Source organism: Conger conger, chromosome 2, assembly GCF_963514075.1.
Source record: "Conger conger chromosome 2, fConCon1.1, whole genome shotgun sequence".
Lineage (NCBI taxonomy): Eukaryota > Metazoa > Chordata > Actinopteri > Anguilliformes > Congridae > Conger > Conger conger.
The window spans coordinates 64,251,149-64,272,528 of NC_083761.1; the positions used below are offsets into that span (position 1 = coordinate 64,251,149).

Genomic DNA, 21,380 nt, shown 5'->3' on the forward strand with positions numbered 1-21,380 from the left:
GGCCATGTCATACACCTTGAGGCAGCAAAGTCAAACTGGTATTAAAATGACAGCGCAGAAAATTTGAATGTACTGCACCTCAGCATCTTATCCAAGCATGAAAATGGAAGAATGAGTTAGAATCAGCGTGACCTTTACAGAACACTAACTGGACTGGAGGCCAATTGTTTTTCATTAGACAGATGAAGATGGACAGTGAAAAGTGTATCATTGCTTTAAGGTGTAACAATCTAATAATTTACACAAAAAAACCTTCACTTGGAATATGAGACTGAATAAGCAGCAATACCAATAATTGAGCTTCTTCTGTAACTGATGTGATTATCACACTTATTCATTATGATTAATTTTCTTCAGGACATAAAAAGTATTAGAGCTTTTTTCATTCCCTTATAGGAGTGTTCTTGTCTTGTTGTAAAAGGGAGCTGCACTTTTGAAAGAAAAACCTTTTGCTTCAGTTCTACTGTACTATATAGTGTTTAACTACATACAGTACTGTGCAAGTCTTAGGCACCTGTATAACATTCTGTACAGATACGATTATTTCAAAAATAATACAGTGAAAGGTCCTAAATAAATGTACTATACATTTCACATTACATTTTAGTCATTTGGCAGAATAGTTAAAAACTGAATCAAATCAATATTTTTTGTGACCTCACTTTGGTGTTAAAACTGCATCTGCATTCTCTAAGATAGCCAATGCTGTCCTGCAGTTCTATAAGACAATCAGCAGGGAGGTTGTTTCAGGCATTTTGGAGAACTTGCCACAGTTCTTCTGCAGACTTTGGTTGGCTACTTGCTTCTGATCTCAGACAGCCTTGATCAAATTTTTATGTAAAAAGTACTCAATTACTTACAGGAATTAAATACAAAAAATGCCTCTCAAAAATGTGTTATTTTATACTACCACACACACAAAAAATAAACATATATATATAATAAAGTCTAGGGTGCCTAAGACTTCTGCACAGTACTGTATGTTTCTCGGTCTGGTTAATAGTGTGGATTTATATCTCTGTTCACATTTGAATAAAGTGCTTTTGTTTAGCACAGCATACAGCCATGATGGTAAAAAAGGCTGACCCTTGCAAATAAAAATGAACACAATGCCATTCATGAGCTGTCTTTTGTCAGCCAATGTGGAATTTCATGTGATTTCATGTCACATTTTCTTTTCACATGTGCATATTTTCATTTGCATTTGAAAATATTAAATGTGAAAGGGAGTGAAATCAAAAATGTTAGCAAGTGGAAAAATGGATCACTTTAAATTACGTACTGTACACTCCAATCTTATCTTAAAGGTACAATAGGTCATTTCTGACTTCTAACGTTCAAGAGAGGAATTGCAGCAACAAAACGGTCAAACCACAACACTGTTTATCCCACCCCTTCTCTGTGAATGTGCTGACATTGAAACGCCATTGGCTGTGGCAATTAGAACTAATTTTCAACCAATGAGCTTGAATTATTGTACAGCTATACAATGTTTTTTATTATTTTATTTTGAAACCCGCATTTAAGGACTATAAACACAGGCAGACGGTGAGTCTGTCAGTGAGCCTATTTCAATGATAGGAAGGGATTTACAATGGTCTTGTAACAATGTTTTAACACGAGAATTACCTATTGTACCTTTAAACAGATAAACTAAATGAAATTGGTGTAATAGATGTATAACTCACATAACACTTTGATTTTTGGTTTGTTCCTTGACCATTAAATAATTGTGGCCATTATGATCAACAGGAAATTCTGAATGCCCAACAGGACAATGCCAACAAAATTCACAAACATATACATAACATACAGTATATGACCTGAATTTGCTGTGACCAATGAAACATCTCCATTATGAAAATGTCTTCTCCAGTCACAAACTCAAACAGCCCAGAATGATTTACAAACATGCATTTTTTTTTCAGTTTAACATGTTTGCTGAATGACATTTTAATAGTAGAGAGTATGTACGTTAATAGAAGACAAAACCTGTTTCAAAACCATATGCTAGTGAATCATAAGAATCCATCATGCCAAATTGCATCAGACATGCAAGTTATCTGCTGTTTAGAAAGATGGATTTGCATACATGCATCATATATCATAATAATGTATTAGTTCCCATGTGATAAACTGGCTACTACACTCAGTGAGCACTTTATTAGTTATTTATGAGACTTATTCTTTAAATTTATTGGTCCACAGACATTTGACACAATGTGTGTTCAGAGATGCTCTTCTGCATGCCACTGTTGTAATGTGTGGTTATTATGTATATGCACTCGATGACCACTTTATTAGTTAGAGCTGTACACCAGCTTGTCAATGTAGATATTTAATTAACCAATCTTGTGGCAGAAATTAAATGCATAAAAGCATGCAGACATGGTCAAGAGGTTCAGCTGTATTTCAGACCAAATGAATGTGATCTAAGTGACTTTGATTGTGGAATGATTGTTGGTGGCAGACAGGGTCATCTGAGTATCTCAGAAACTGCTGATCTCCTGGGATTTTCATGCACACTAGTCTCTAGAGTTTGCCAAGGCAGGTGCAAATAACAGCAACACTTTATTAGACTTATTTTTTAGACTTCTACAGCTGTAGTCTATCCACTTAAGAATTATGATACATTGTGCATTCAGAGATGCTGTTCTGCATACCACTGTTGTAATGTGTGGTTATTTACTGTCACCTTCCTGTCAGCTTTGACCATCTGACGATTCTCATTAACAAGGCGTTTCTGTCTGCAGAACTACTGCTCACTGGATTTTTTTCCTCCGTATCTACGTGATTGTATGCATTGCACTGCTGCCACACAATTGGCTGATTAGATAATCGCATGAATAAGAAGGTGTAATAAAGTAAAAATGTTACTAATAAAGTGCTCAGAGAGTGTATATCTGTGTAATCTCTTTATTATATTGAGCCTTTTTTCTAATTTTGTATTAAATGTGCCAATAATTCTGGACCCCACTGCATATATATATATATATATATATATATAGGAAGAACTGAACATGAAATCCATCCACCTATTTCCTTACCATTTTTAGGTGTTCGAGTAGGGCTTGTAAGAACCAGGTGGTTGTAGTTGTGTTGGTGGTTCCCTGTAAATTAACCAAATAAATAGTATTATTGCACTATAGAAAAATAAACATACAGAGCTAATGGAATAATATAAATAGTTTGAGGGTTCATTACAAAGACTGTTTTGCATAAATTACATGCTTATCTCAGTGTGTGCTCACAGACACAGTGGGAGAGAGAATAGGGGGAAGGAAGTTATAGGTAAATAGATAGATTTGAGACAGGACATTAAAAACATTGAGACACGGAAATGGTGCTGTCTTGTCATGTTTCTGCACAGGTCCCTATGTTTCCTCTGGCTGAGTATAATTTCGTATATCACATCCTATATCACCTACTTCAACACTGACGCAGTTTAACACACATCTTCTGAGGAAATGTTTTATCCTTACACACTGATTCCTGTGCCTGTATTTTACAGCCAAATGACCTGGAGAAAAATGGCCTGTTTCTTATTGTATGATAACATGCTCAGTAACCCTTTTCTTGAAAGAAAACGGTGGGCTGCTGTATTATATTCACACCATACACAGCTATGAATGCAGCCCATGGAGAACAACAAACACAGCTACAGATGAGGAGGATAAAGGGATCGGTTAGCTACAAGCAAATTACAGACTTAGTTATTTTCACAATTACCCACCATGACATATTCAAAGTACCTTTAAGAATGTCATCACATTTACCTTTACATAAGCAAAGACAGAATTGCTTACGAATTCCAAGTGATATTCTCTAATTAGACTAGTTGTTACCATAGTGCTTTCCAGCAAACATGTACTTGGTTAAATTTTTGCGCCCAAAAGAAAGTCATAAACTTACCATGGTGGCAAATGTTTTATGAATGTGGCCCTGAAAGTCGAAACATCCGGCCATTTCAAATTGAACACAGAAAGCGAAGATAAAAGGCATGACAACCATCGCACTGACACAGAGCATGTATTATTTATCTTAACCTAGAATAAGCACCATTTTCTCCTCATAAAAAATAACTGCTGAATATTATTGAGTGGAGAATGTTCAACAATACATGCTAGAACGAAGCTAGTAGATTTATCTTTGCATATCCCCAAGTCATACCAGATCATAATCCACCGATTTGAATAAATGCAATTTCTGTGCACCTTTTGTAAGTTAATTTGACCACAGTGTATTAATTTGTATTCCATTCAATGATGTTGTCTCTATGAAGTGGATTTGGCAGAGGGAAGCTGTAATAGATTGTTTTGAGATAGCACAGACAGACGGTAAAGCTTGTGAGACAGCAAGAGTTGGCTGTGATATCTGTTTGCCAGAGAGCAAGAGGGCTCTTTATTGCATCCATTGTGTTTCTGAACGGTGATGAATGGCAGCTATTCTGAGCTGGCCAGGATGCTTTTATAAACAAGAAATTGATAAATGTAGTATTCACATCAAACTGCTGTCCCATGTAAATATCTGCAGCTGTATCCATTTAAAAATGTGCGGTGTGTGTAGGTTTATCCTCCATTTGCATCAGTCACGCACACCCAATCTGTGGGATATAGGGGAATTTTCATATGTACAGTCATTTCATCAAGATGAAGTGTGTTGTTTCTATGGCAGCAGCTTTTTTACTTCTCTCTTGAGAGACAAACAGTGAGGTCATAGAGGTTGGCTGGATAATACCACAGTTTGACAACATTGGGATTTCTGTCCTGTGAACAAATGAAAAGACATTCTATATGTAGCCACCTTTTATGACAAGACCACAGCTTTCAAAGCATTTGTTAAAAATGTGAACTTGTAGGTTGTAACTCCTTTGTTTACATGAAAATACCAACTGCATTTAAATGAGCTCATTGTCATTCCATGAATGCAAAATATATTTGCTAAGCAGTTTTACAAGACAAAATGTGTAGACTGTGAAGACACTGAACCTATAAGATTAATGAATTCTGGCACACATGCAACTCAAGAGGAACTACAACTAACATGCACATGTAATAATTGTAATAATTAAATTGATGTTTAAAAGTATTGCAGCGTGACTATAATTACTGGAAGTACAAATGATTCCTAAAAATAGGCTGTTAATGATAGCAAATATTAGGCAAAAAAGGAGTTAATAAGTGGCAATTAGAATTAGACACTGCAGTAAGGATATAAACTGAATTTTAAAATACACCATCAGCTGACTGCGTAATATACACTGTAACATTATATTTTGATATTACAGCTTCAAAAATCATCATTCAACTCACACGCACAAGCTCTCAGCTATGGTTTAATCAATAAGACGTATTGCCCAGTTCAATAATTCTGCTTTGATCTAGGGACCAACTAGCTGGTTTTTGAAAAGGCTGTGTTAAGTCAATCCCGTCGGACCTTGCAGCGGTAACAGCCTGTCACACACAAACACTCTGTCATCGTCCTAACTGCAGGGGCAGGTCCGCAAATTCTGATGGTGAAGGAAATAGGTTGTGTATGAGAGAGGGCCTGGTAGAAATTAATAAGTTACAACTTGTAGGAACGTCCAATTATGGTATCCTCTGCTTTTGTTGGAAAAGTAAAACTGGGGAGGACACAAAGAAATGGGTAGCTGTCAAACCCAGTTCGTAAAAGGCAGTCCTAGTATTTGACATTACATGCTTGGTATGCTCAAGCCCTGAGAGTATTCTCACAGTTGGCTTACAGCTTCTAGAAAAATGGTATCAGTGTACCATAGAGTCGTTTCCCTATAATATCAGATGTCCTCTGTTTATTCACCCAAAACCAAAAATAACACCACACACTAAATTATTCAAAATCTCTTCATAAGGAGCTATTTGTTGTCTTACCTTTTGAGGTCAATAGAAATAATTTGGGAAGCAGATTATACATTTTCTTTTCTCATAGGTTGTGTTTTTTTATTACATTTGTTATGACTAGAAGAACCAAAACTTTATGAGCATTGTAGGACATATTTCGTCAGCAAAGCAAAGTTAAAATAATAATGGCAGACTTCATTTTGGAAATGATGACAAAGAAATAGCCAATGGCCTCTATTTTTAAAATGGCTTTTCAGGTATAATTGCTGCTTCAAGCTATTTACGCCTAAATATCATTAACACAATAATGGTGGAGCTGGCAGTTTGTATGTTAATGAACTTGCCGTAGTCATTGCAGGCATGTCTCTGCAATACTCATCGTGACTATTTTACCTTCAGGAAAAGGGCCCGACAGGGTACAATCAAATCAGGCTCAAACTCCGTATCTATAGATATTCACATCGGTTTCCCCATCTTTTCCTATTAACACTGTCAATACATCTTGACAACGACACCCATACCGTTCTGAATAATCATAACCAGATGGCATCCCAGTGACTCAGTACTCTGACATTTACTGGGCCTCTTCACAAGTGAAACATTTTAGCAGGAATTACCTAAATAAATAAATAAATAAATAAATACAAACCATGCGAGGCAAACATGCACAGCAAATGTAAAATCATCGCATTAATTTCCACAGCAGTTCAAATGAAATTTCACTGGATGATCTGGGGATTAAAGTAGCCTGACATTATGAAAATGGGCAATTGAAGCACCTTTATAAGAGAAGTTTATTAGCATGATATTTATTTACCGAATATTTCTTTTTCTTTTTATCTCCTCTCTGGTACATTACTATGGGCAGAGTTACTCTCTCTTTCTGTAAAATCCCCACAAATTCAAAAGTGTCTATGTGGTGTTGCCTTGAGAAAATGAAAAGGAAAAGCAAACAAACAAGGTCATCAGTGAACATTTGCATGAACAGCTGTGTAGCCTCCGGTGTTGTGTTCTCTTACGTCACCCGAGGGGCTCATGAATGTTGCTGTGAATTAGCTGCAATGCACAACTGTTCCCTTGGCTTTTCACAAAGGCCAAAAAAACATTGCGATTAAGGAAGAAGGAAAACTTGCATTCATCTCAGTAGACTAAAGAATCTAATGATCAGACATACTGCCAATGCTGCCCTGGAGAATTGCTACCTGAATTTGTTATCAGAGATCAGAGACAGCCAATACAATCTACAAATCATATTATAATAATTTTAGGCTTTCAGAAGGACAAATGTCTGCTTATATGTATATGACTACATATACATGACTATATTTTGTTTAGTATCTTTAAAATGTGTTGATCTGCCATAAAGAAGTGTGATGTGTTAATAGTAATAAAAAATAAAAAAACATTTCAAGGAAAGAGCTTTTTAGTGTTTCATCCCTCCAGCCTGCACAACAGCTGAACTCACAGCCCTGACAAAGATATACTGTATAATGATGATAAGTAAATATTTACGGCAAAATAGTGCCTGGCTGTGGAATCATTCATTTGCACATTTGACACCACTCCCATGTGTTGATGTATGGGCTCAGAGCTGTCTGGAACACAACAATGTCACTGTAGAAAAACCCCTAGTCTGCTCGCATTAATAAAAGTAGGTTGCTGAACAGCTATCAAGATGGCATGGCATAAACAAGCCTGATTGCAGTCTGTAGGTGTTTGTGCAAAAATTAATGAAAAGCCTTCAGGGTTGGACCACAGCCGGCTCCAAAGATAAGCAAAGACCAAAGCAATCATGTGACGACCCAGATCCATTGCGAGGTGGACCTTTCCTCTATTGTCAGTGTTCCTCGGCATCACGAAAACAAGAGCCCATTCCATTTAATTACCACAGCCGCGTGTGAAGTGTGGCGTGGGCTGCGTGGGCCCTGCACGTCTCATGCCGCAGTGCGGGAGGTGTCGGTAACAGGATTTCACTTGCCCTATTGGGTCTGTTGACAGCGGCACACATAATACAGCTCGGCTTCCCATCTCCTCCATCCCTAAACAGAGGGAAGCGACGCTGTTTGGCACTGGGAGTCTATCCTGAAATTTGGCATTTAGCAACTGACAATAACATTCACAGTTTAATTGCCATGATAAATGCCATAACAGCCTCTTTCCTAAAAAGATGAATGTTCACTTTTTGGCCAAAAACAAATATTGTACATTAGTCAGCACTGACAGGGCATTTTCTGTTGAAAGAGCCTGACCTATAATTATGGTGTTTACAGTGTTTGAATGAGAATTAATTTTGCTCTGTACAAATGTGAGTCAACGGTTAATACAGAGAGGGTAAATCTCAGAGCTGTGGTAAAATAACCATATGCCAAGGCTATGCTATCTAAGGCAGTACAGTTCCATTTCAATTATCACTCTGCAGCTAATGGGCGACGTTAGGCCTCAGTCACCATGCAACAGTGTTACCCAGGGTCTGCAAGCAAGCAGGGATGTAGAGCTACACTAACCTCTGCCTGCATAGCACCATGATCGCAAAACTGTCTTTTACGAGTCTTGAGGTGAGAGATTTATGACCGTAAGTGAGGACAAGCACGAGAGCTCTCTTCAGAGCTGTAAGACCTACACAATGGGAACATGAACAGAAATGAACAGCAAGTCATAAACTCTTGCTAGCTAATGAATGCTAGTTTGCTAGCTAGCTAGAAAAAAAGAAAGAACACTAACTTTTCTTGGCAACCACCTGGCACTACATACGGACAGCCGGGGACTACTTGTAAATTATTCTTGTAATGAAATAGTTAAATAATATTTTAATTGGATTGTTTCTATGACATCTATATTATGAGATTTAGGTTGTGGCACAATATACCACTGCCTGTTATGAGTTATTGCCAGGGGGTTCTCTCTTCTGCAATAGAGCATATTGAGGAGAGATAACCCCTCTATCAAAACATGCCTTCTGTGGCACTTCTACAAAGTCTTCATTTAACCCTGGCATAGTCCCATTCAGGAGCATTCACTTTTGCTTGATAGTTCTGGAAAGAATGACCTGCTCTTGTGCAGAAAAAAAAGGACAAAGATAATTTCAGAAATCACATACGATGGCTTTTAAACCAAATATGAGGTGAATTACAAATAATGTATCCCTCCACCCCTTAGTAGACTGAATAGGTTTTGTCCTCCCTGTACAACATTTGTGACAGACTCTGGTTGATTGATTGACATATAGACACTGAGAAGCTGGCTTGCAATCAACATCAAGGCTCTGTTCAAGAAAGAAATGGGGCACAAATAATTTGAGCAGTAAGAAAATGCCATTTAGACGAGACTTAAATTGATTAATGTGTATATTTGTGTCTGCCCAGAATTGACAAATGTATGCTGAAGGACTACAGTGCTTCATAAGTGACTTTAGCAGAGGTCACCACATATCTCAGTTGGCCCATTGAACACAACTGTGTATGACTTTTACCTGCCTGGTCTTTTGTTAACAGACAATGGAGGACTTGAAATGCAATCAAGTAAAGCCTTCTTTAACCCATTTTTTACAAGAAAGACAAATAAATATGAAACCAAAACACAATGCAGAATGGTTTCTGTATCCATAGGCATTTTTTGTCACTAGATTCTTCAAAGACACAAAGTGCATAACAGAAGTTTTATCTTCAGCTATTACTCTGTACTATTCAATATTTAGCATTACTATAATACATATTTTGAAGCTACTTACAATACTGTACATACAATGCAAATTTTATGTTTATTTAGTTGGACAACCTAGGCAAAGCACATTGCTTAAGGAGTCAATCCTTGGATTTAGACCCATATTACTCACATGAGACTGCTTTACATACAATTATGAATCTATATTCTGCAATAAAAATAGATTTCTTCCAAAAAGATTCTTCATTTTTCCCCAAGCCCCTCCCATCCTGTCCCCAAAGGCAGGGTCCTTTGACATACTGTACCGGTCCTCCTCAGATGATCTTCTCTAGCTTCACTGCATCGCTAGCAAGGATAAGCACAGATTTATCTGATGTCTTCTTTAATTAACAAGAAGTAACATCATTCAAAGCTGCCTTTATCCATGCCTTAGCAGCAATCTTCTTGACCAATAATGACAATGAGAGACCAGCTCCAGGAACAAAGCTGTGAAAGGAGGTGAGTAGAGCAAAGCAGGAGAAAAAGAGGTTTCTGGGTGCAGGCTGTGAGGGGGAAAATATACAACAAGGCCTCACAATTATACGGCCAAGAACCAAAGACACGCAAACACACACGTTCTCAGTCACAAGATGAGTACTACACATCCACCACAAACACAGATAGGTTCCAGAGGCCTGAGGGAAACACAGTCAACTACATGGAATATGAATTCCTACCATGATGGCTCTGCACCCGCCCTGGCCACTGTTGGGTTCCTAGAAAACAGAATCAAGCAAAATGGATAGATGGGAGGGCAGGTCATCACCAATAGAAACAAATACATATAGAAATATTTACACATGAGGTGTTGTTGAGGGTTACAGGAGTTATAGCTGTTTAAAAATGGTAAGATCGAAGCTTAGACCAGTTTGGTGACGTAGCCAATGAGGCATTACAACACCATGAACTCAATACAGGTTACAGTTGGTCAGGCTACCTGAGGTGTATAATTATTCAACGTCTACAAATGCTATTTATGCAAATACTTTTTTTGTTAAAACCATTTTTTTCCTTCGATTTCCAGATCCCTTTCCAAAATGATTGAAATTATATAATTCTGAAAAAAAAAACATAAAAAACCAAACCAGTTGCAGAATTATTCATGATCGTTTGAAGATACACATGAAAAAAAACCTTCAGTCCGCTAGGACATTCATTTGGGACCTTGCCACCTTGAAAAATTAAGAAAGGGGAATGCACAGCCTACACAGATCTAGTCAAAGTTAAACAAAGTGCACATCACTTTGTTGACAGGTGATATGAACAAGTAAAGGCAAGGTGGCAAAGGTCAAAAGCTGAGCACAAACAGGTGATGCCATTACAACACACCTCCAGAGGCGCTGCACTTCGATTCATCACCATTGATTTTGTACCAGGGTTTCATACAAGCTCCTCATTGCAAAAATAAAAGGTAGGCCATGAGCCCTTGTTCCCTGGTTCACAGCAAAGTGAAGTCGACGGCTTCCCTCTCCGGGTCTGACCTCCTGACACAGTCACAAGAGAGCCCTCTATTACCAGCAGTAAATGGAAGAAAACTGAAATGATTTCCCTGCAAAGGAGCGTCCAACTCTACAGCAGCTTTTATAGCATTTATTAAAGATTCCTATACAGTGCCGTGAAAGATAATTTCTTCCTGAGTTCCTCTATTATTGCATATCTGTCACATTGGATGGTTTCAGTGGCTGGTTGCACAAAGCATCTAAGTTTTTTTTATTAGGATTTCTTGTAAAGTTCTCAGCATTTCTTTAAGTTGTTGCATAAAACATCAAAAATCTATTTCTTAGATCAGAGAAAACACTAAGCCACATTTGTGCTCTGATGTCATAGTTGCCATGGTGATAATAAGCAGCCTGAACAGCTTGCCTGTATATTTCCCCAAGTCTTACGGTTGGCTAGCTAGTAAACTATAAATATAAAAATAAATTTAAAATACTATGCAATGGTCGATAAAGACAAAGAAAACAAAGACCCAATTGGACAGAGGAGGAGAAGCTTTTGAAACGTAGTGAACCACCCAGCACATGGTCGACTTGCGGACACAAAAAACACATCACTTATTGAATGAAATGGTCCAGTGACAAAAAAACAAAAAGCAATCAGAATTTGGATCACTGCTTGAGAGCAAAACTCCATTTGGTTCGATGGTCCAGTGCTAGCTGATCAGCTAAATTATAAATTGACTGTCTGTCAAAACGATAATCCATGATTAATTGCTCATCAGCTATAGCTTCCAAAGGGTTTTCTCTGTCGTGGAACACTTTCTATACATATTCATCCTCCACACTGATGAACCTAAACTCAGCCATCTTCTAAATGTGGTTTAGGTCGAGTTGGAGGTATCTTAAGTTTTTATCTTTGTTTTGGTTGCAAAGGACCTTTGTGCAATGCCGAGCAAATTTTAAGGAATTTAAAATGTAACATCTCATAAGCCCTAAATTCAAGATAAGGAGGAAAATAAAGTATTTATTTAAGTAAGCAGCCTTCGGGTAATAATGTTTTGTGCAACTCATTTTATTTGAAGGAAATCTTTCATTCTCATGGGAAATTTCAGCTTAAGATGCTTTATGCAACCGGTCACAGATCTTTAGACAAAATGTGTTATTAGTCAAAGGGAAACTGTGAAAACACAATGCACATTTTTAAAAGATTATTTCTCTATTAATATATTGACAAAAGTTATCAAACACCCAAATCACCACTGTGGAAAAAATCCTTATCCCCTTAAACTTAAAACCCGGTTGCAGATAATTGCAGAACTGCTTTAATTCAGACACAGTGATAGTATTTTGAGTATGAACTGCTCATTTCAGAGCCTGCCACTGAATCTCTAGTTCACTGTAAGCAAAGGTGATTGGGCCACTCTGAAGCCATTCTCTGGCTCTGAGACTCCACTAGAGAACATTGGAACAGTCGTGAATATTCCCAGGAGTGGCCAGCCCACCAAAATGCCTTCAATTTCTCTGTACAGGAAGAGTCTTAAGGAGAATATCTAGTCATCTACCCTTGAGCTGAAGCTGAAGTGTAATTGGGTTGCACAGTAAGACAATGATCCAAAAGACAAAAGCAAGTTCACATCTGAATGACTGAAAAGAAACAAAATTGGTTTTGGAGTGGCCTAACTTAAACCCCATAGAGATACTGTGGCATGATCTGAAATGAGCAGTTAATAATAGAAAACCTACCATTTTGTCTGAATTAAATCAGTTCAGCAAAGAAGAGCAGGCTAAAATCTCTCTACAGTGGTGCGAATGACTATAACCTTTTTACAGGGGAAAATATTAATTTGAAATCGTAATTGAAAAAATGTCTTTGGTGTTTACTCAGGTTCCCTTTATCTAATATTAGATTTTATCTAAAGATCTGAAACCATTCAGTGTGACAACTAGGCAATAATAGAATAAATCAGGAATTGGGCAAATGCTTTTTCACGGCACTGTAGCTTCATGTAATAATTGAATATTTTGGATTTTCAAAAGTTTGTTAAGTTTGAACGGACATGAGTTTGAGAAAAGCAATTAATGTGCAGATTTAGCATGCAGACTGCAGGCACTCGATTAGCAGGGTGTAGCTAGAGAGTGATGAAGCACGGTTCTCAGGTGACTGAACCTGCACTCTCCCTAAATCGATGCTTCTGCAAATTATACTTTGCCTTGCGGTGCAACCAGCCACAATTGGGAATGGCACACTTCAATCCAAGACTGTGAGACCCATCCAAGCACTTGTACTTGCCTTAGCTGGACAAGGCCCCCGGCAGCTCATATATCAGTTTTTGAAGAGACTTATTTCCATATGTCCGGATTAGACCTAGACCGATATCCTAATGCCAAAATATGCCAAAATATGCCATCCATCCATTCATTATCTGAACCCGCTTATCCTGATCAGGGTCGCAGGGGGGCTGGAGCCTATCCCAGCATACATTGGGCGAAAGGCAGGAATACACCCTGGACAGGTCACCAGTCCATCGCAGGGCACACACACCATTCACTCACACACTCATACCTACGGGCAATTTAGACTCTCCAATCAGCCTAACGTGCATGTCTTTGGACTGTGGGAGGAAACCGGAGTACCCGGAGGAAACCCACGCAGACACGGGGAGAACATGCAAACTCCGCACAGAGAGGCCCCAGCCGACGGGGATTCAAACCCAGGACCTCCTTGCTGTGAGGTGGCAGTGCTACCCACTGCACCATCCGTGCCGCCCAAAATATGCCATGCATTGACATAATTTTAACTAATGTGATAAGTGTAATAATATTAAGAAATGCTTAAGAAATGTTTTATTATGTAGGAATTGTATAATTATAAGTCAATGTAATGTGAAATAATAAAGAATCCAAAGGGACTTACAGCAGGGAATATGTATGTGGTCCCCAAGTTCAATATTTTTCCTGAATGATAGGGCTTTTGGGGTCTGATTTGTTTAAGGCAAATCTTATCATGTATTTGAATAGCACCTTTTCATACATGGATTTCAGCACAAAGTGCTTCACACTAGACAAAACCTGTGTAAATAATAATTTATGATAACAGTAAAAAGATAACAGTGAAAAAGACATGATAAAAACTAAGTAAGCAAGCAGATATCAAACAGTAAAATTAGTCTAACTAAATGTAACAAAATGAAAGCTTAGAATGTACTTTTAATTCATTTTATTTCAAGCATCCATACACTTACATTCATTCCTTTTGTTAATTTCTGGTTAAAATCTTGCACGTGTTAAGCTAATTCCAACACTTGGATTTCACACATTGCAAACATGTTGTGAAATGCTATTTAAATGGCCCTGGTTATATGCAAACTTCTGGGCATGTAAAACTGTGGTTAAATTTAGTACAGACTTAGGGCACAAACACACCTGAGCTCCAATCGCATTGTTTCTACCTCACTGAAGGAATACCTGCGGTATGGAAGCATATTCCAAAAATCTTGCAGGGTTCAATGTATTGTATTTTATATATCATACAAACTACAGATCATCTACAATGGAAACTAAATAGCCAAAAAGATTAAATTCCGTAATTTTTTTTCCATAACTGGGAGTGCTTAATTTAATATTTCTGTCCTCAAGCTGAGTTGAGCTGCCAATGTACCATGACTTTGACAGCTGTTGCAGTATGATTACTGATGCCCAATAGAGCTGCTGTTGTCCTCTGAGTTAGAGAAAACTCCATCAACTAAAACCCTCCTTCCATGGTTGATTGTATGGCCAATTATGTTTTTTCCTGTGGGAATTCTGGCCACAGTTGGCACTGGATTTGTACACCATATCGCTAAACAATAATACATGTTATATAGCACCTTGCATACATAAAATACAATGCAATGTTAAAAAATACAATAGAATACAATAAGCCATTTCTGTCTCAGTAGGCTACTTGTATTACTACCTAATGTTAGAAAATGTGTTTTGTGGCTTTAAGAGCATTGCATTGTGGTTTTGATTGCGATAGGGCACTGGTAGCTTTGTGATTGCTGTGGCAGAGAACAGGTCGCTGGCAGAGAATATGGTTTTAAATGTATTGATTCTATTACCTACGGTATATCGGGAATACTGTGGAAATAAAATAAATATATACCATCTGCTTCATGGACTCAACGCCTTTTTAATCGACATTTTATTCATGAAGATACCTCAGAATTTGTCTAGGCATCACCGCCTTCTGATCCTTGAGTTTCTAAGTCATTTGAAACTTCCCTGAAGCTGACTACGGTCAGGAAGCAAAGTCAGGAAAGGTAACAAGATGTAGGGATGTTTGCATATATAAATAATGATTTAGAGGGCTTTACTTATAAGGTAAAGAAAGAATTAGTACTGCTAGGAGTTGGATGCGCAGCGGTTAACAGAAACATCAAATACACTTCTTTCCATAGAAGTGACCGCGATGATTACACTGATTAAACACCAATTTGGCATCTCCCATTGGGTCAATTCATATAGTATCTGTCGGTGTTCTTATAGCTATGTTAGTTCTTAATTGAATTCACTGAACTCTAGTCTATAGATTAAAAATTGTGACGCTTTTGTGCAGTTTCATGTTACCTTCAAACAAATCGGAGTCTCCAACAAGTTTTAAGATTCTAAGATACCTATGAGCTACCGGAATAAGCCAGCTTTTCATAAAGAAAATTATTCTATAGTACTTTTGGTGTTCAAACTAAAAGACCGCGATATAATTTGAATTGATAATCTGATATTTTTGTATCTCCACTGTTGTATGAATTGCTTGCTTTCCTCCTAGCTAGCATGGACTTGTGGTATAAACCAACTTGGCATAGCTGTTTGCTCTGCCTTCTTGTTGCAGTTTCTTTATCTTTGTATGTACCGCGTAAGATACCTTGCGCAAGCGTGTTCGCCCGGTCGCTACGGTCCGGAAAAAAATAAAAATAAAACTTTGGTCAAAACTAAGAACCCATTCCAATGCTTTAGGCAATTGTAGCATTGCTATCTGAAAATGTAGATCTCTTCCGAAGGGGGAAAATGTTTTTCATTCAAGCCATCAAAGATTCTTATTCGGGATTGCGCAAATTGCCCCAACAATGGAAGGACGCTAACACAACTATGTGAAGAGAAGCAAAAATAACCCAGCTATGACTTTTATAGTAAGTTAGCAGCCTACACTTTATGCACCTCTCTCCTTTCTCTATAGATTATATCTAGTAGTCTAATGTCCTTGCTGTAATATACATATTTTAAGGAACAATTCACCACAGAGCCTACTCTTAAGTCACATAGTTTCGTCTATTTTACATGAAAGACAGAAAATACACACAACAATCTTGTATACTGTATATAATTCCACTGTTGGAATTTGCAACTTTGTTAAACGTGATCTTTCAGTTTGTTTTCCCCTGCTGTCAGGAGTGGAGCTACAGGCAGGCGGTTTTCTATTGCTGTGATGCGCGGTGCCTTGCTTATGGTAGGTAACCGCATTTGATCTTATCACGGTATACCGCAAAACCAGTATAGCTTTACGTCTCTAGTATTTTCTCGTAGAATGTGCTTGGGTCATAGGGCTAGAAGATCTTAATGCCCATTTTATTTCTCATTCTTTTACATAGTATACATGTATGCAGCTGGATAAACTGCATACTGAACTGACACTGGTTAAGTAACTTGTGAAAAGGGATGTTCTTTAACCGTTATAATGCACTGCCAACTAATGTTCACAATGGACTTATTTCCACTTATTTCCACCTTCCCTGCTATATCTGTAAACCCTTCTGTCAGTGTACACCTAAATAAGACCATCAATGCAAGATAGTACATAGTCCGTGCATCCATTGCAGTCCATTGACACAAGACAACACTGTCATGTAATACAACACCGTGTCAATGTAGTCTTCACTTGTCATCTGACAGCTGTTCTGTAGAAAGCATATTTTACACAGGCACACTGTGATTGTGTGTGCTATGGAAGGGTACGCCATCAACATTTTATTCTTTTCCATGTAAAATGACTAGGCTACACCACTTTTTTTTCCAACTTAAACTCTGTTCCCCCTGGTGTTCAGGATGATAAAGAACTAGAAATGTCATCAATGTCAAGCAATCTGGTAATTACTCAGCACAGCTCTTAACGGGACCATCGAGGGAAGCGAGCATCATTTTACAACCATTTCGGAGAGTGAAATATTACTTTGCTGCAGTCACTACATTTATCTTCTCCTCTCCTTTCACTCCTCACCTCTTGTCTTTTAGACAGTCCTTTCAGAGATATGTAGTATAGCAAGCTGTCAGAACAGAGTTTTACTGTTTTACAGTTTTTTTTCTAATTGGCAAAAGGGGTGGCATCTTCATACAATGCATGCCGTGCAGTAAAACGACATCTGTGAAAATATTTTGTAGAATATAATATAACAGGGCAAGATGCATTATAAGTGGGAACTTGCATTAATTAATACACTTACACTTTATTAGGTAGAGCTATACACCTGCTCATAAATGCAAATATCTAATCAGCCAATCATCAAAGCAATGCATACAAGCATGCAGACATGGTTAAGAGGTACAGTAGGTGTTCAGACCAAGCATGTGATGTGAGGCAGTTAAAAGAAATATAACTGGCAAAGGGAACTGGTCACATATTACTTGTGACAAATAAAGAGGTGATCTCAGACCAAACTTATATTTGCAGCTACTTAAGAGCATTCAACTTTAAATGGTACTAATAATTGTAACTATCAAACTAAAAGCCTACAAGTCTAATGGCTGCATAGCTTCATTTTTCTTCCAATTCCATTAAGAGATGCAGAACGCTGTGTCTAGATTTTACTCAGCATGTTAAATGACAAACAATATTTGAGGCTAATTGCCATAGGCAGTGAATAAATTGAGCTACAGTAGAGCATCCTTGCTATGGTTATTGCACTGGTTACAAATTCATGCAATAAGAAGACCTGATAATAAATCTGGTGGGATGGAGGCATCCATTGAAAAAGATGTACGGCACAAGTCCAGACAAATGCACCACATCTGGTTCCCCTCGGTTTCTATAGAACCTGATTACAAGGGGGACAAGGCTGAGAGAATGCAGGGGCTCTAACTCTTCTGAGGTTAACGGCTGACTCAGCACAATTGGCAACATTGCACTGCGGTGGCACCAAGGCAAAGTTTCAATAAAGACGCCACTCACCTGCAGGTAGCTCATAAGCTGCTTAAAATGGGGTTGTGCAGCTATTCAGCATTTCATTACTGCACAATGCTTTCAAATTGGCACCTTCGCAAAAATATGAGGATAATATGTACAGTGTTGATGATATCCCTATATTGAGCAGCCGGATATAAAGGAAGCCATTAGGTAACGGAATGAAAAGAGCCAGTCAGGGGCTTGATAAGGCACCATATAAAAGCCCTATTCTTTTGATATATATCGTGTCATGGAACCTATTCATCACAGAGTCAGAATGGCGAAGCTAAATGCTTCATCTGAAGAATGGCTCCATCTATGCAGCAGTGCTCCATCACTGCTTGCATATCGCTTTTAGCAATAACCTGGTTCTACTGGAAGTCTCCCAAGAATGAACCAAGCCTAACCTCTGTTAGCTTCAGCTGTTTGGCACGAGATGTTTATAAATTGGTAGGGCAGCTGGCAAATAAAACACAATCGTCGCTTGTTTCTCATATCCTCACCAGCACCCTGCATGCCTTCATATCAAAATATTAACATAAAATGCACCAGCGCATTATTTAGCAAGGCGCGTTATGAAACGCACGCAGCATTCCAGTGATATATTGCAGTTTAAACACTGCATTAAGCATTCAGAGCACATCTCTGTGTGTTCTAATGGAGTGCATTTTGCCGGTCCACTGCTGCATGGCTGTGTACTGGGGAACAGCAGTAACGGCAGCTCAGGGGGGGGGGTTAGACTGGACCCCTGACAGTGACAGAGAGAACAGCCCCAGCACACACAGCTAGGGGAAGGCATGGGCACTATTGATTAGTTGCCTCTGCCAGTACTTGCATCGTAATGATGTGCACTGTACTAAGTGTGCAGAATAAACACTCACTGCGATAAGCACTCCAGCGTAGCTATGCTCGCATTAATTAAACATCCTGGAGGGTGGCATGCGTTGAAAGGGCCCTTTGTTTAGAAGCACTGAAGCTCACTTTCATTACCATACTAACAAATTAATTGGCATCCTGTTTTGTTTTTTTCACTATACCTGTAGCAGGAGACTCGGTGCCTTGTTTGACATCCTGCAGTGAGTGTTCTGTTACCATCTCCCTCTAGTTCCTGCAGGACTAACTGTAACATTATCGTACCTGTGCAGTGTGCATCCATATCAGATTATAAACACTTTAGTGTGCATATAATTGGTCAATCAACCATACTGAAAGGGACCCATAAACACACGTCAGAAAGGCACTGGAAATGCTCTGTGGCACCGGAGTTATTTATAGGGGACACCTAGGGAATGTGTAGCCGTAGCCTTTTCAGGAAATACTATTCACCAATCTGTCTTTTTTGATTGACATTGCTTACAAGGTTTAAGTTTAGATGCCGGCTTCCTGCCAACAAATAAGCAAAATAGTGCGCTACCACACCATTGGATTGGTGGGCACATTTCCCTCACCAAGCTGTGGCAGGCAGTCAAATGAGACCCATGACAAGTTTGAAAGGAATCTGAAGAAAACTGGTATCGTATAATCTGGTGCAGGTTGCTTGTGCTGTTCAGTGCTGTGTAATGGAAGCCTCTCAATAGAGTGCTTTGTTTGTACCCGCACTGTATGCCGATCGCCTGCTGTTTCAAGAGCATGGATGAGCCAATAACGATGTCATGTCACCTTTGCAATGTTAAGCACTCTGCTGTCAAAATACATCGCAGTGCATCACAAACACAGCACTTCATTGGAAATTCTGAAAACAAACCCATTCATGTAGGTTTCAGGACCTGTAGGGCGAAACGGTTGTAGTAGGTACGCTACCCAAGGATGCAGTAAAACTGCCGTGCACTGCACAACTTCCATTGCATTTAAATTCCACCAAAGCATTATAAATTAAAATGACTTCAAAAATCATTCTTTAGCTTTGGCTACGTAGCCTTAACTGTGCAATTCTTCAAAATCAATACTATTGCTGACAAGCAGGCCACTTTTTGAATAAGTATCTGAAAATTTCAGAAGCTTAATTTTCATGATTCCACAAATCTGATCAACAGTCATAAGGCTCGTCACATTTGTATCACAGTTTACAATAATCAATGACTAATCAAGGAGCCTTTTCATTAACTTGTTTTTAAAAGTCCACACAAAAGTCATTTACTGTTTTCAAAATCAATCCTACCCTGCAGTGTTAATCAAGAATAGCTACGTTTTCTCCACAGCATGCTGTTGTAAGAGAACAGCAATCAGAGAGAGAGAGAAAGAAAGTGAGTGAGAGAGAGTTATATATAGAGAGGGATGTGTATGTTTCAGCTGAATATTCAATGTAAAAAGCAGTTTTAATTCCAGGAATCATAGCTCACCTTCTATTAAAATGTGCATTATTAAGAAATACTGCGTGAGGAGGTGAATGAAAAATGCAGACAATAAAAAGGCAATTCACAGCAGTGATTGTAGTTCACGCAGATCCATCTTGTTTAGATTTCTGACTGCATTTCTACCCTACAAATTATCTGGCAATAGGGTCAGTGCAGTTCAGTGCAAAAATCCACTAGGTCAGTATTTCATGGTACAGTAGTGACATTAAGCGTTCTTTTCAAGCACATTCCCCTTAAAACAGCTTGTATAAAAATGAATCCCTGTATTCTGCAAGGGAACACTTGTATAATAAAAATGATTTTTACAGACACAGCATGACATCTTAATTGTTTTATTAAGTAAGATTTGTGTAAGCTTTCTAATTTCATATTCTACCACTTCAAGGGACGAATGGCCAGTTCCCTCAGTTGTGAACATTTGCAGGTGCTGTTATGTAAATGTATCACCTGCAAATGTTCACAACTGAGGAAACTGGCAGTTTGCTTGTATGACTGTTTTCTAACTTTGACTTTTTGGGGGAAATGTATAATAGGTATCTGAGTTGTATTCTGCACTTATAGATACAGTTAGAACACTGGTATAAGCCAGTATGTAATGCTATTTTGACCTTATATACATTAACTTCAAACTCATGCTCATAAATAGAAGCACTGTTGGTATTTGCATTATTAAATTCTCTCTCGCTCCCCCCTGACTCTTTGTCATTAGTGATAAGCACAGAATAATAGCAATAACCAAACCACTGGGCATCACTTTTTAACAGAGGTGGTTCAGTATATAATTAAGTGAAGGTTGATATGAACCCATTACGAGAATATACAGAATATAATCCAG

The 21,380-nt window shown here is 38.3% G+C and overlaps 1 protein-coding gene across 2 annotated transcripts in view; it reads right to left on the reverse strand.

The window, feature by feature from the left end:
• LOC133113904 (protein shisa-6) overlaps positions 1-21,380 on the reverse strand; it is an 88,856-nt gene that overhangs the window by 11,702 nt on the left and 55,774 nt on the right. For both annotated transcript variants that reach the window (XM_061223048.1, XM_061223040.1), the window contains exons 5-6: positions 10,235-10,273; positions 3,048-3,110 (exon numbers count right to left, since the gene is read on the reverse strand). In XM_061223048.1, the coding sequence (XP_061079032.1) occupies positions 3,048-3,110; positions 10,235-10,273 (102 nt within the window). The remainder of the gene's footprint in view (positions 1-3,047; positions 3,111-10,234; positions 10,274-21,380) is intronic.